The sequence below is a fragment of the Psammomys obesus genome, unplaced genomic scaffold (assembly GCF_907164565.1).
Source record: "Psammomys obesus unplaced genomic scaffold, mPsaObe1.curated_primary_1811, whole genome shotgun sequence".
Taxonomy (NCBI): Eukaryota; Metazoa; Chordata; class Mammalia; order Rodentia; family Muridae; genus Psammomys; species Psammomys obesus.
The window spans coordinates 9,332,988-9,348,104 of NW_026585504.1; the positions used below are offsets into that span (position 1 = coordinate 9,332,988).

The window sequence follows — 15,117 nt, forward strand, 5'->3', positions numbered from 1 at the left end:
CTGTGGCCTTGGCTGGCCTGGAACTCTCTGTAGGCTAGGGAAGCCTTGAACCCATAGAGATCTGCCTGGTTCTGCATCCTTAGTGCTAGGACTAATAAAGGTGTGTGCCACCATGGCTGGCTGTGTTTGGGATTTTTAAATTGAACCCCTGGGACATATTTAAAGTGTGAGTAGTTACATGTGGCTAGTGGCCATCAGTACCAGAAAGCACTGAGAACAATTCTGTTACCACAAAGTGTTTTATTGAACCCATTACTATGCCTCATTGGTTTTGCGTAAAATTGTGACATCTAGATTAATATTTCAGTCACTTCTTGTTAATGTTTGGCACTTTTTGTATCAGTGTATCTACAATACAAATTAATTATTCGGTTTATTTTTAGGATTTCGTGTTGTGGCAAAGACATTAAAGTGATCCTGGTTTTCCTTTCTGGATTCTGCATCTCAGTCGCTGTTGTGTGGGCTGTGTTTAGAAATGAGGATAGGTATGACGACTCTATAGTTTATTTTAGATATAAGGATGCATTGTTTTGTATCTTTTCTTGACTCTTATTCATTATGATTATTGTGGATTTTTGTTTTGTTTTGTTTTTATTCAAGAACATATCTTAAAACAAGGTAATAAGTTACTTAACAGGATTTCTAAGTTGTGTGCCCCATTGCTAACTTAGAACTTTGGCCTTGAACTCGCAGTGACCCAGCTTCCTTTGTCTCCTGCATGCAGAGGTTACAGGCATAAGCCACCAAGCCCGGCAAATGAACAGATTTAAACTAATAATTTGAGCTCATGCTCAAATTGAATTATGCCTTAAACACCTAGATTTAAAATACGCTCAGTTATGATGTGTCACAGTTAGAGTTATATAGTTAGAGTTATATAGTTATAGTGCCTTATAACCGTAACTCATGGTCTCTGCATTGACAGTGCCCTGATCTCCAGAGTGGATTTTTAAGCGAAAAGACTGTCGTATTTTCATTTCTGTTACTGCTCTCTAATACCCTGCCAAAAAGCAGCCTAGGGGCGAAAAAGTTTATTCTGGCTCAGAGTTCCAGGTACTGCTATTTCTACTGAGAAGTCGAAGCAGCAGGAGCCTGAAGCGGCTGATCGCATCCACACATCCACAGCCAAGAGCAGGGAGAAATGAGTGCCTAGGTGCCTATTTGTCTCAGCCCCGTCTCTACAGCTATACAGTTCAGAACACAAACCCAGGGAATGGCGCTGCCCACATTCAGGGTATTTCCAACCCAGTTAGCTCAGTTACCGAACTGCCTCATGGCCGGGCCTGGTGGTGCACGCCTGTAATCCTAGCACTTGGGGGGCAGAGGCAGGTAGATCACTGTGCGTTCGAGGCCAGTAGGTTGTATCGCTTTCACCTTATGTTCAGCCTGTGTGGAAACGAGCGTGAGGATTTTACCGGCAGCTGTCTTTGTGGAAGGAATGCATGAAGCTGCAGAGATGGCGGAGAGTACGCACTTGCATCCGCCCTACATCCTTCTGAGGTGGCCTTAGCAGTCCTCATTCTGCCGGGACAGGAGCTTGCTGAATAGGGAGGCTGTGGGGAGACGCTTGAGAGCCATAACCACAGTGACCTGTTTATTTGACTTTCGTTTGAAGATAACGGAATGAAATAATATGTTGAGCTCTCTCTCTCTCTCTTTTTCTTATAGGTGGGCTTGGATTTTACAGGATATCTTAGGAATTGCTTTCTGTCTCAACTTAATTAAAACAATGAAGTTACCCAATTTCATGGTAAAATATGTTACTTTTATAGTTGTGATAATATTTTTTTTCTCTTTAAGACCATATGATTGAGGTATAATTTGCATATAGTAAAACAGGCTCATTTTAGTTACAATGTTGAAATGTAGTAGATGTGTTTAAAGCCTTTGTAACTTACAGCCAAATGAACTACAGACCATTCCCCAGTCTTCAGAAAGCTTGCTCGGCCTGTTTGACTCACTTCCAGCCCCAGGCAGGGACAGCTACTGAGTTGATAGCTGAATGTTTTTCATCACTCATGCTCATTTCATAAAACTTTATGAGACTAAATAGCAGGGACATTCTTTAATTCAGTGATAGTCGTAAGCAAACAGAATACAGGAAGTAAGGATTTTTGCCATATGAAATAAAATTATATATAGTAATAGCCATAAAATGCCTTCTCAGATAGTGTTCAAATGTATATCCCCATGCTTACCTGTATTTGCAAAGTAATTTGTTGCGTTGGCTTAGATGTGGGAAGTTTGATTTTTTAAATTTCTTTTTTCTCCAACAGTCATGTGTGATACTGCTAGGCCTTCTCCTCATCTATGATGTGTTTTTTGTCTTCATAACACCCTTCATCACAAAGGTATGGCCATACATACATTTTAAATTTATGCCGAAGCCTTCAAAAAGATGAAACTTTTAAAATCTGTTTGTTTGCTTTGAGACAAGGTCTCTCAGCATAACCCTGGCTAGTAGAGAACTCTCTATACGCCGCAGGCTGGTCTTGAACTCACGGAGAGCTGCCTGCCTCTAGATTAAAGGCATGTGTCGCCACGCCCCGCACTGGCACATGCAGCTTTCTTTTCACTTTATGTCTATCTGTGAGCACCTGCCTGTATGTATGTGCGCCCCGTGCGTGCCCAGTGCTCGTGGAGGTCAGCAGAGGGCATTCTTGCCTCTTGTTCGAGACCTTCATGCCCGCCCCCCCCCCCCCCGCTGTGGGTGTAGGAACCCAGGTCCTCTGTAAGAGCAGTCGGTGCTCTTGGCTCACTTACCTTGGCGGCCTCGAGAAGAGAACCTTAGCTCTCTTCACAGAGTGTTGGTTTTGCAGAGCTTGTGCCTCGGAGTGAACTTTAATTCCCTGAAGGGAATTGCCCTTGAAATTGGTCTTTCGGTAGAGGTTATTTCATGCCTTCAGTTGCTTGTTAGAGAAATTAAAGAACTTCCGATTAGTATAAAGTGAGAATGTCTGTAATTTCTCTTTCCTTTTAGAAGTAAGTTTTCTTTCAGTTAGTGTGTACTGTAGACAGTTTAGAGAGAGGGAGGGAGAGAGAGGGGGAGGGAGGTTTGTCATTGCAACCCTCATTTCTGAGAACTGATTTGAGAGTAACAGAGAGCAGCACGCCAACTCTGCAGTGTACCGTGTAACCCGGCAGCCCATCCTGTATGATGCCCTTTGTGCTCTAGGTTCCTAGTCTGCTGCGTGAGAAGTGATGCTAGCTTTGCACATCAGTAGCATTCCTTTGGCTGTGATGGCAGAACCCAACTTGATCTTTCTTAAACAAAAGTTATTATTTTATTATTATTATTATTATTATTATTATTATTATTATTGGTTTTTCGAGACAGGGTTTCTCTGTTCAGTTCTGGCTGTTCTAGAACTCACTCTATAGACTAGGCTGGCCTTGAACTCACAGAGATCCGCCAGCCTCTGCCTCCCTAGTGCTGGGTTTAAAGGCATGAGCCACCCACTACTGCCAGGCCCACCTTGATCTTTCTATACCAAAAGGTCTCCTGTATCCAGGCTGCTCACTGAGGCCAGAGTCAGGCTGACCTCAGTAGAAATTCAGACCGGGTCCCCACATACTCACCTTTTATTTTTGTCTATTATATCTGTTCTCTGGTTCTCTTGCTGGAAGCTTCTAAGTCATACATTCCCCATCTTACCATCAACTTCTTAGCAAAGTGAGGAAAAGTGTTAAGTGAGTGAGTTGTCATACATTATTTTTTTCAGTTTTTCTGCCTTGCCCTTTTTCATATCAGAAACATATTATTTATTGTTTGGTTCTCTTGTTTTCTCTACCATTTTATGCTTTGCCTTGTAAGTTTATATTGGCCCTATATTCTTTGTGTCTCTTAGCTATTTCATATTTGATGATGACTGTTTCTCTTCCCATTGGCGTTTGTTACTGTTAATGCTGAATTTGGGCTAGAACCCAGGACCTGTGGGACCTGTGTACTTTAGACACACTCTCTACCTAGCCCCCCTACACTGGGGTTTTTATCTAAAAGAGACAATATATCATCTACGAAACCACTGTAAAAACTACACTTCTGACATTTACTGCCTTCCACAAAGACAAACATACCCTGTGGAGGAGCTAAAATTACAACTAGGAAGAGTAAAGATTTAAAACTCTCCCAAAGTATTCAGTCAGACTGCTTCACACTGTCCTGGGACTTAAGACGAGCTGTTTCACTCCATGTTCTCACTGAGCAGCAGTGACCTTGAAAGAGAAAGCATTGAACTAGAAGTGTGGGTTGTAACTAAAACTGGGCATGTTTAAAAAGCATGTTTGCAAGCCAGGAAAGACAGAACATGCCTATAATCTGTATTCAGGGAGCAGAGGCAGGAGGATTGCCAGTTTCCAACCAGCCTAGTTTACAAATCAAGTTCCAGGACTACATAGTGAGATCCTGAGGCATAAAACAAAACTGTCCAAGCTAGTATTAATTTAACTGGTACAAAACAAAAAACAGTGCTGGAATACTCCATCAGAAATAGTTAATAAAAGTGAAACATTGTTGATCCCGGTGCACAGTGCACGCCTTTAATCCCAGCATTCAGGAGGCAGAGGCAGGTGGATCTCTGTGAGTTCAGGGCAATCCCAGTCTACAGAATGAGTTCCAGGACAGGCGGGGTTATATACAGACAAAAGCGAAATGTTGTCTTCCCAAAGCATTTCTGTAGGTCAGCAGTCCACAACGTGAACGGGAAATGCAGCTGTTGACTCTAGCCAGGTTTCTAAAGTACTTTTTATCTACCTTAAACATGATATCAGTTTAATGTCAGATAAATTTTAAAGGTATAGGCTAAGGATAAAAGCCTTTGCGTATTCTTTCTCATGTGATTAGGACATTTTTCATCTTTTTTTTTTTTTTTTTCCATCTTAGGCCTGTGAATTTTAGCTAAATGTTATAATAAAAGCAGCGGGAGGTGCTCTTTGGAACTCATTGTTGTAAATGCTCATTTACTACCTTCTCAGTTTGAAACCTTTGTCTTCCTTATGGCTATAAGCTTTTGCTTATTAGGTAATTAAAAATGTCTATCAGATGCTCATTCCCCATTTTAACGGTTTTACTAAAATTCAGCTTTATACGTCTTCTCCCTGGTCTGCTGTTCCCCCCTTGAAACAGAAGCTGATGCCTCAAACTAAGTACAGTGGTGCCTGTCTGTGTCCTGGAGCTCAGTCTCCGAGGCAGGGTCATCCTTGGCTATAGCGAAACAACAACAGAAAGAATGTGTTGTCTATTTCTGGCCTGCTCCCTCCAAATTACATCTCTAAGCAGCCAGGGTTACACGAGAGAACGTGGTAGTGAGCACCCTGTCTAGCACAGAGAAAAGACTCCAGCAGATACAGGGAGGGAACTGCCACTCAGCGTGGTGCTATGACTACAACAAAGGAAGGAGGCAGGATTGGGTCTGGAGGGGAATCTCTTATTCTGTAAGGTTGGGTCTTTTCAAGTTTAGCTTCATGCTTCATAGTTTCGTTGTGGGAAATACCCAGAAGGTCAAATGAATTTTTATTCAAATAAGGTTACTTACATTTGGTAGAAAACGAAATTTAAAGGGTTTTAGTTTCTCTCTCTCTCTTTTTTCTGATGTTGAAAATGACTAAGAACCATAGTGTACATAGTAAAAAAAAAAAAAAAAATTAAAATACTTAAAGTTCCTAGCCTATTAACATGTTGGCTATCAGGCAGTGTAATTCAGATCTCCAGATGTACGTGACCGATCTGTTGTGCTGATCGGATCATTACTGAGCTCTAGTAAAGTGGAGTGGTATGCAAGCTGAATTTTGTTTCAGGTGACTGCGATGTCTGCTGTTCCTAGAGTCTGAGGAAGCAGCACTGCCAGCCCATGCTCAGGGGCAGGAGGCTGTGTGCCACGGGTGTCCTCTGCATCGTGGCAGGTTGTTCGCTACAGATGACCAAGCACCATCTCTTTCTCCCTTTAGAACGGCGAGAGCATCATGGTGGAACTCGCTGCTGGGCCCTTCGAGAATGCTGAAAAGGTGGGGATGGTGTGAGCAGCAGTGCCCACCCCATTAGTGTCCGCCTGTCTGTTTCATAATTCTGCCTTCCTACTGTGACTCTTTGGTCATGGGTGCATGTTAAGCGATTACAAGACTTATTTCTCACAGATGTAGCCATTTTCTTAGCTATTCTAAATCATTAAATACCTATTGACTTGGGTTTCATCCTAGAATGATGGAAACTTTGTGGAAGCCACTGCTCAACACTCAGCTCCCCATGAGAAAGTAAGAATTGTATTTCAGATAAGTTCATTGGACTTTAAATCATACCCTCTGAGAGGAGACTCTTCTTTGGGTGGGAAAAAAATAGACTGACCAAAACAAAACAGAGCCAAACAAAACAAAACACATCAAGGTCTACGTCCTATTCTTGGTAAAAAGAAAATAATAAAAAGTAAAAGGTTAGCTTGGGGGGAGTATGTTAATAATGTTTATCCTCCATGTGTTGGGTTTTATTTCTTAAAACTACATGTCTTATTTCTCCAAGTGTTTTGTACAATCAGGGTGTATGTGTGTATTATGTGTGTATATGTTTATATGTTTATGTCGTCTTAGTTCAAGTTTTTTTTTTTTAATAATCAGTTTAAAATGCATCAAAACAATTACTGCAACGTCAGTCTTTCCCTTCCTAAATTAGAGATTGGGAAGAGATTTATTAGTTCATTCTCTCCCCCTCTCCCTCCCTTTGCCCTCTTGCCCTCCCCCTACACTCTGCTTTTCTTACTTACAGTTGCCAGTACTTATCAGGGTGCCAAAACTCATCGGTTACTCAGTGATGAGTGTATGCTACATGCCCGTTTCATTATTGGGTTTCGGAGATATTATTGTACCAGGTGAGTGAATATAATAACTTTAGCCAAATCTTACTTAAGGTTTTAAGGGGTCATATTCGCAGAATCTGGTAAGAGTTACGAGGCTCTATATTTTTGGCTGTCATTAGAATTGGGACCCATGACAAAGTTGTTTTGTTTTTTTGTTTTTTAAGAAAATGTGTTTTGAAGGGTAAAAGAGAAAGCACCACTTAAAAAATGTCTGCTGGCAAAAATGTCTCTTAGAACAGCAAGAACCCCCTTACTTTCTTTTGTGATGTTTCTTTTCCTCCTATTTGATAGCAATAGTTGCATTTTAGGAAGTGCTTTAGGGATGTCAGCAAGGGAGGGCTGGAGAAGAAAAGGAACAAGAAAGCCGGCTAACATAGATTTATAATGAAAGACAGTTGTTTGGGAAGTGGATCACAGTAGCCTGTCAGTTAGGGGCGCACAGGGACCTGTTGGACGCCTAGAGGTTAAGAGAGGCACAGAGGAGGGTCCATCCTAGGCCAGGACACTGGGAGTGAGACCCAGGCTATGGGGAAACGAGGAGAGAGGACCAAGTGAACTCACCTGATGGACACTGGAGATGCACACCTAAATATTTAGTTAATCATAAGTATGAGATTTCTTCTTGGGGATGTTCAACACATTTCTTCTAAAAATGGGTATTGAGTTTGTTTTGTATGTATATTTGCAAGTATTAATGAGAGCTTGTATGTCAGTGTTTTTAAAAAGTCTTAGTATTGGGGCTGTTCTTGCAGACACACACACACACACACACACACACACACAGACCAGTTCTAAGGGAGCAGATGCCCTCTTCTGACAGGCACCAGGCAGACACATGGCACACATACATACGCACTTGCAGACAAAGTATTCAAACTTGTGAAATAAATAAATGTTTTTAAAATAAAATTCTTTGTATTAAAACTTAAGTCATTCCTCTAAACATTTAAAATTACTTTTCTTGATGTATTTTGAATATATTTTTAACCCATATGTATTTGTTCATGTATATGAAAGAAATGGGTGTTTCACTATATGCAACATAGTGTTGAGATGTGTATACATTGTGGAATGGCAAACTGACTGGCAGGCACTACCTCACTTTTTTCTTTGCCGTGAGAACACTTGAAATCCTGTCTTCAGGTCCCCGGCTAAGATGTTAAGGACCATCAGTGTACAGTGTGATGAGTCCCTGCAATCTATGTCTGAGTGAACTTCTGTCCTCTGGTTAGCATTTCTTCCCCAAACACTCCCCAATCTCACCATTTTACTCTACTTCCATGAATTCAACTCTTGGAAGTTTTACTTATAAGCTAGGTAATATATAGTATTTGTTTTTCTATGGCTGGCTGATTCTTGCTTAATGTAAGTGTCCTCCAAATTATCACAATGCTGTTACCACGGATGACAGGATTTCCATCTTGTCTGCTCTTCTCTCTACCCCCCAACTCCCTTCTTTACTTTCCAGAACTCTGTGTGTGTATGCTGGTGTGTATGAAGGCCAGAGACTGATGTCCCTCGCTTTCTGCCTTTTTATCTGTTTGCTTGTTTATTCTTTCTTTTTTCTTTTTCTTTCTATTTTTATTTACTTAATTATTTTTTTTTGAGGCAGGGTCTTTCTACATAGCTCTGGCTGTTGGGGGAACTTGCTATGTAAACCAGGCTGGCTTTGAACTCACAGAGATTCTCCTGCCTCTGCATGCTGGGATTAAGGTTGTGTATCACCACACCTGGCTCTTTAAAAAGATCTTTTAGTTTATTTTATTGTGTGTATGGATGTTTTGTCTGCATGCATGTCTGTATACCGTGTATATGCTGTACCTGTGGAGATCAGGAGAAAGTATTAGATCCCCGGGGACTGGAGTTACAGGTGGTTGTGAGCCACCATGTGGGTGCTGGGAATTGAACCAGGTTTCCTGGAAGAGTAGCCAGTGTTCTTAACCATTGAGCCATCTCTCTAGCTCAACACTGTTTTTTTAGATAGGATTCCTTGCTGACCATGGAGCTTGCTGATTCAGCTGGGTTGGGCAGCCGTGGAGAACCAGGAATCCAGCTGTCTCCCTCCCTTGGTACTGAGATCACATGTGGGTGCTGGGAATCCAGAGTCTGGACAGTGAGTGCAGGAAGCTTTGACCACCGAGCCATCCCTGTCAAGGAGGAATAATACTTGATTTTGTGTCTATACTACATTTTGTTTGTTTTTGAGACAGGGTTTCTCTGTGTAGCCTTGGCTGTCCTGGACTCACTTTGTAGGTGGCCTCGAACTCACAGAGATCTGCCTGCCTCTGCCTCCCTGAGTTCTAGAGCTACAGGCATGTGCCTTTGCACCCAGGTTAATATCTAATTTTTAAAAATCAGCATAGGAAGGTGTAGTTTAAGGTGCTAATTAATGCTTTCATAGTGCAAAAAGGAAAGTGAAGTAACACCTGTATTGTTGCCCATTCTAGCAGTTGAATTTGTAATGTTGATACTGTTTTAAGAAAATAATGTGGATTTTTCTTTTAGGCCTGCTGATTGCATATTGTAGAAGATTCGATGTTCAGAATGGTTCTTCTATATACTATATTTCATCCACAATTGGTAAATTTGTTTCTTTTTATTGTGTTGTGCTGTATTGTCTGAAGAAAAAGTCAAAAGGCTAAACGTACTAGTCTGTCTCCCTGTACTATGACTTTCACATGGACTGTTATAGAAGATCTTGTGCATAGCCCTAGGCATAAAGCTATAAAACTCATTTAAATATTACCTTATGGAAGCAGACGCCAGACTGCCATGTCGCTTGATTGGTGGAGTGCTTGCCCAGCATACATGGTGCCTCAGACATGCTTCCCCAGTTCCACATACACCAGTGTGATAGCACATACCTGTAATCCCAACATATGGGAGATAGAGGCAGGAGGGACAAGGAGTTAAAGACTTCGGCTGCCGGAGTCTGAGGCCATCCTGGCGTAAGTGAGACCCAATTCAATAAATAAATGGTAAATGTCAAAGGCTCACACAGAAATATATCTCCCAAAACAGAGTTACTAAGTGTTGGTTTTAAGAGCTAAATTTTGGTGGGGAGGTAAATGCCACTTTTTTAAACATGTGGAAATAGATTAAACAGCAAATCTAGTAAATGTTTATAAATCATTTTTATTTAGCAGCTTTATGTAAACCAAAGCTCATGCAAATAACCTATTAAGGATAGTCAATTTAGTTTTGTTTTATTTTGTTTGTTTTTCAAGGCAGAGCTTTGGCTGTAGACCAGGCTTACCTTGAACTCACAGAGATCCACCTGCCTCTGCCTCCCAAGTGCTGGGATGAAAGGCATGTGCCACCATGCCTGGCCTAAACCACCTATGAGTTTGTCTGTCTGTATGTTTGGGGTTTTTGTTTTGTTTTTGAGATGGTTTCTCTGTGTAGTCCCAGTTGTCTTGCAACTCACTTTAGACCAGGCTGGCCTGGATTCCAGAGACCTACCTGCTTCTGCCTCCCTAGTGCTCCGATTAAAGACATACACTTCCACCACCTGGCTATTTTATAATTTTAAATAGTGAAATGTTGGGCTGAAAAGTTGGCACAGCAATTAAGAGGACATGTTTCTCTTGCGGAGGGCCCAGGTTCAAATCACAGTTTCTATATGGTGGCTCACAACTGTCTGTAACTTCAGTCCCAGGGAACCTGACTCCTTTTTCTGACCTTTTAGGGCACCAGGCATGCATGTGGAGCACATACCTACATGCAGGCAAAACACAAGTCTAAGTGTGGTCTACACCTTTAAGCCCATAACTCAGAAGCAGAGGCAGGCAGATCTCTAAGTTTGAGGCCAGCCACATCAACAGAGTGAGTTCCAGGACAGTTAGGGGCTACAAGGAGAAACCCTGCTTAGACCCTCCCCCACTGGGAATTAAAACTAGGAATGGTGGTATGCACTTGTAATTCCAGGACTCTGGAAGATCAGAAGTTTAAGGTCATTTTTGGTTGTGTATCAAGCTCAAGGCCAGCCTGGGTTATATGGAACCCTGTGTCAGAAACAAAAATAAATAGGACACTCATACTTTATATCACAAGATTTTAGAGGCTTTAAATTAAAAGTTGAGGTTCTACCAGGTATGTTGGAGCCTGCCTTTAATCCCAGCACTCAGAGGCAGACAGGTGGATCTCTGTGAGTTTGAGGCCAACCTGGTCTACATAGCACATTCTAGGACAGCCTGAGCTACATAGGGAGACCTTGTCTCTAAAAGAAACTTGAGGTTTTCTATATAATGTTTATTAAAATACCTGGAATAAAAGTAGTGTCTAAAATATTTATTACTTGATTTTTTTTAGCATCATATATAGATAACCATGAGTTTATATAAATGAATTAATGTTTTGTTAGTTACTTGGTACAGCAGGGCGATCATTACCTCTGTTTCTGTTATTGAAATGTTAATAGGAAATTTAAAAGACAACTCCAATACCTCTGAATGTTCTGCATGGGTGTTTCAGTAGCCATGCATGAAAGCTCTGAGTGCTTAGACAAGTGGCCTGTGCCAAAGCCACAGCCATTCCTGCAAAGCTTTCTAGTTCGTGTAGAGTTAAACTGATGACAGGGAATGATGTCCTTAGAAATGGGTACCCCAACAGCACGAAAGAGAGCCAAGTGAGGGAAAGAGAAAGAAGTTCAGAGAGGATAAGAGATAAGTAGCGAAAGAAGGGGGGGGGGGCGGAAGGAAGGGGAAACCTGCCCTGCATAGAAACGAGAAAAGCAGCGTGAGGCGTTAAGGACAGCATCCTCCAATGGCAGTTACACCCAGGGCCAGCCAGCATGGTTGGGCCGAGAACACTTAATCAGCAGGCAGTGCTAGGGGTACTGTCAGTTCTGTTGTGAAAGTTCGGGCAGCTTACTCAGCCTCCCTGATCATCCATCGTCTCACCTTTACAGTAGGCAGCTAGACTAGGTTGCCAGTGGAGGTCTTCACAGCTCCAGCAGCCTGAGATCCTACATTCGTGTAGCATGCCAGATCAGTAGGAAACATCCAGATGATTTTGGGTGTGTGCTAGGTAAGTAAGTCTCTAGTCTGTATTAGGACAAACTTAAGATTTGGTTTATTTTAAACTCTGCATGTGTGTTGCCTCTGTGTGGGTAGGTACATACAGGTGCTGGAAGAGGACAGAGACATGAGACCTTAGAGCTGGAGTCACAGGCAACTGTGAAAGCCCAGCACCCATGTCAGGTGGCTCATGTGTCCATAATGCCCATTCCAGGGTATCTGACACCTCTAACCTCCAGTCACAAATCCACACACGGATACAAACATATAATTTTAAAAATAAGTCTTACTTTAAAATGTCTTCAGAAATATTGGAAAACTAATACTTTAATGGGAAGGAAATCCCACTCCCAGAAACCTGTAAAACTGACCCGTGCTTCTGTTTTTCCGCAGCCTATGCTGTTGGCATGATAATTACATTTGTTGTCCTGGCGCTGATGAAGAGGGGGCAGCCTGCTCTCCTCTATCTAGTACCTTGTACACTTGTTACCGTCTCAATCGTTGCTTGGAGCCGTAAGGAAATGAAAAAATTCTGGAAAGGTAACAACTATCAGGTATGTGCTTATGCGTTGTAATTTGCCAGCTGCTGCTCTATAGCCCGTTTGTAGCAAGTCCCTATGTGTCAGAAACTTAACATAACCCCAGGGTACCCTGAGTTCTTCCTATTCACCTCTATTGGCGTCTGCTGGCTGCAGCATTGGTTCTTTGTGCCCATTGTGAGTGCGAAAAGCACCGTAAGGTTACTGTGGGAGGACATTGAGGGAACAGAGCACTGTGACATTCATTCAAGTCCCCACAAACCTCATGCAAGATGCAACTATGAAAATAAGTACTGAATTTTGAAACTGACATTAGAAGTTTATAGTAAAGGCGGCAGAAGGCAGGAGGAACCTTTAATCCCAACACTTGGGAAGCAGAGACAGGCAGATCTTTTATGAGTTTCAGGCCTGCCTGGTCTACAGAGCAAGTTCCAGAATGGCCAGGACTACACAGAGAGACCGTGTCTCAAAAAACAAAACAAACAAACAAAGTTTGTATTAAGATACACGTTCTTTCCAGCATTTGAATGTACCAGATTAAGCTCAATATCAATTTCTATAACAAAAGAAAATCATCTGTTGAGGTTTGTCTTTTGTTTTTTAGTTTTTTCAAGACCAGGCTGGCCTCAAACTCAGAGATCTGCCTGCCTCTGCCTCCGGAGCGCTGGGATTAAAGACAGGTGCTACCACACCCAGCCCCAAATAATGAAACTCTTATTTTGTTTTTTCTTTTACATGAATCTCATTATAGTTATATCGTTTCTAGTGATTACCCATCTCTCTCCTAAATGTTACTGAAATTCCAGAAAAGTTGGTTTGCATTGAGATTGAAGAGAGTTGATTGAGAAACCTTGTCTGCTCAGCTCAGGCCACTGCACTGGCCCCTTTCATAGGTCTCTTGTAAAGCAGTTATCTCTGATTTGTCCCAGTACAGTGAACTGCCCCCTCCATCTGCCCTCATGCATGTCAGTAGTCACATGACAGAGAGACACTTGGAGTAGGTGGCTGCAAATGTTCTTACTGGAGAAGCAGTTGAGATGTCTCAGATTCATCCTTTGTAGAGTTTAAGAAGAGATGGCCAACATTATATCACAGGAATTATATAACTGGAAAAGGCATTGGTTTAGAATTCTTTCTGGTAAATATTACAGTTTCTTTTTGAGATTTAGATATAATAATAATACCTACATTGACTACCTCTCAGTGCTATTGCTTCAAAAGATTTATTTTTATTATGTATACAGTGTTCTGCCCTCATGTACACCTGCATGCCAGAAGATCTCATTATAGATGGTTGTGAGCCACCATGTGGTTGCTGGGAATTGAACTCAGGACCTTTGGAAGAGCAGGCAGTGCTCTAAACCCCTAAGCCATCTCTCCAGCCCCAAAGATGACACTTTTTTCCCCTAATGCTGGGGATCAAACCTAGAGCTCCCATATGGTAGACCAGTATAGGCTTTGTTTGTTTGTTTTGTTTTGTTTTGTTTTCTGAGATGGGGTTTCTCTGTGTGGCCCTGGCTGTCCTGGAGCTCATTCTGTAGATCAGGCTGGCCTTGAACTTAGAGAGAAATCTGCCTGCTTAAGCCTCCCATGTGCTGGGATGGAAGGTGTGCACAACCACCACTGGACTTAGATTTTTTTCTTTTTAATTTAAGTAAAAAAATATCAAGTCATGTAGAGTGCCCTACATCTGTGATCTCAACTCTTGGGAGTAGGGGCTGGAGGGTGAGGAGTTCAAGGCCAACCTCGAACACATAGCAAATTAGAGACCCTATTTTAATCAGTAAGATAAAAGTACATCCTAAACTACTACTAACTTTTGAGTATCTTATCCTCAAAATGGCTTTTTATTCTCCTTAACAATTTTATATTTCTGCATTTGATGAATATTTATTGAAGTTCTGTGAGGTGAGTGTGATTTCAGATACTGACTCTACGGGATGAACAAATTACCAGCAGGCCTCCTGTGGCCTTGTGAAAGTTACTAGAAAATGCAGGCAGAGTTCTAGGAATAAAGTATAATGAATGTATTGGTAATGGAAAGGCATCATGGTACCCAGGGATGGGATATCCAAGGCCAAGGATTCAGGACAAGTTAATGGGTGATTTGTAGAAGGGCTTCTAAAAACGGTTAATTCTCATTTAAAACTGGGCTGGATGTTCATCTTAAAGGTTCCACGACGTCAGAAGTTCCCAGGGAAGAAAACTGGCACATTCTGAGACTGAATGGAGTTTAGGGAAGCGGCAGTGTTGGGTATGGACAAAGGACCTACAGGAAATGGAATAAAGGCCAGAGTACATAGGGCCTTAGGAACCCATTACAATGAAGTGGGAGATACAAAGAGAAATTTAGAGGCATAATTAATGGGGTTTGATGAAGGATTCAGGGTGGGGAGAGAAAAAGGAAGAGGAAGGCTCAGGGTTCTGGAAGGAGAGGATAGACTTAAGGATCCAGCGTGAGATTATTAACATTCCGAAGTGCCTGGAGGGCCACCAGAAGAATCCATGGAGTACATGGGTCTGGCTAGCAGGAGTCGGAACTGACGTAGTTGCAGTTTCTTCAGTGTACAAAGCAATGCGTCAGAACAGAGAAAAACTCAGACAGGCAGTTCTGTTCAGGAGGTTCCTACTGTGAAGGGCACTTGACTAATTGTGAGGCAAATCCTGACAAGGAGGTCAGATAATATGGAGATGCTATTTTAGGAGTGGTACTAA

The 15,117-nt window shown here is 42.0% G+C and overlaps 1 protein-coding gene across 2 annotated transcripts in view; it reads left to right on the forward strand.

The window, feature by feature from the left end:
- Positions 1-15,117, forward strand: part of Sppl2a (signal peptide peptidase like 2A) — a 35,057-nt gene that overhangs the window by 11,457 nt on the left and 8,483 nt on the right. Inside the window, exons 8-15 of one of the 2 annotated variants that reach the window (XM_055618937.1) lie at positions 384-485; positions 1,669-1,750; positions 2,277-2,351; positions 5,947-6,003; positions 6,196-6,249; positions 6,755-6,857; positions 9,351-9,425; positions 12,257-12,417. In XM_055618937.1, the coding sequence (XP_055474912.1) occupies positions 384-485; positions 1,669-1,750; positions 2,277-2,351; positions 5,947-6,003; positions 6,196-6,249; positions 6,755-6,857; positions 9,351-9,425; positions 12,257-12,417 (709 nt within the window). The remainder of the gene's footprint in view (positions 1-383; positions 486-1,668; positions 1,751-2,276; positions 2,352-5,946; positions 6,004-6,195; positions 6,250-6,754; positions 6,858-9,350; positions 9,426-12,256; positions 12,418-15,117) is intronic. The other variant, XM_055618996.1, reaches the window with a different exon arrangement.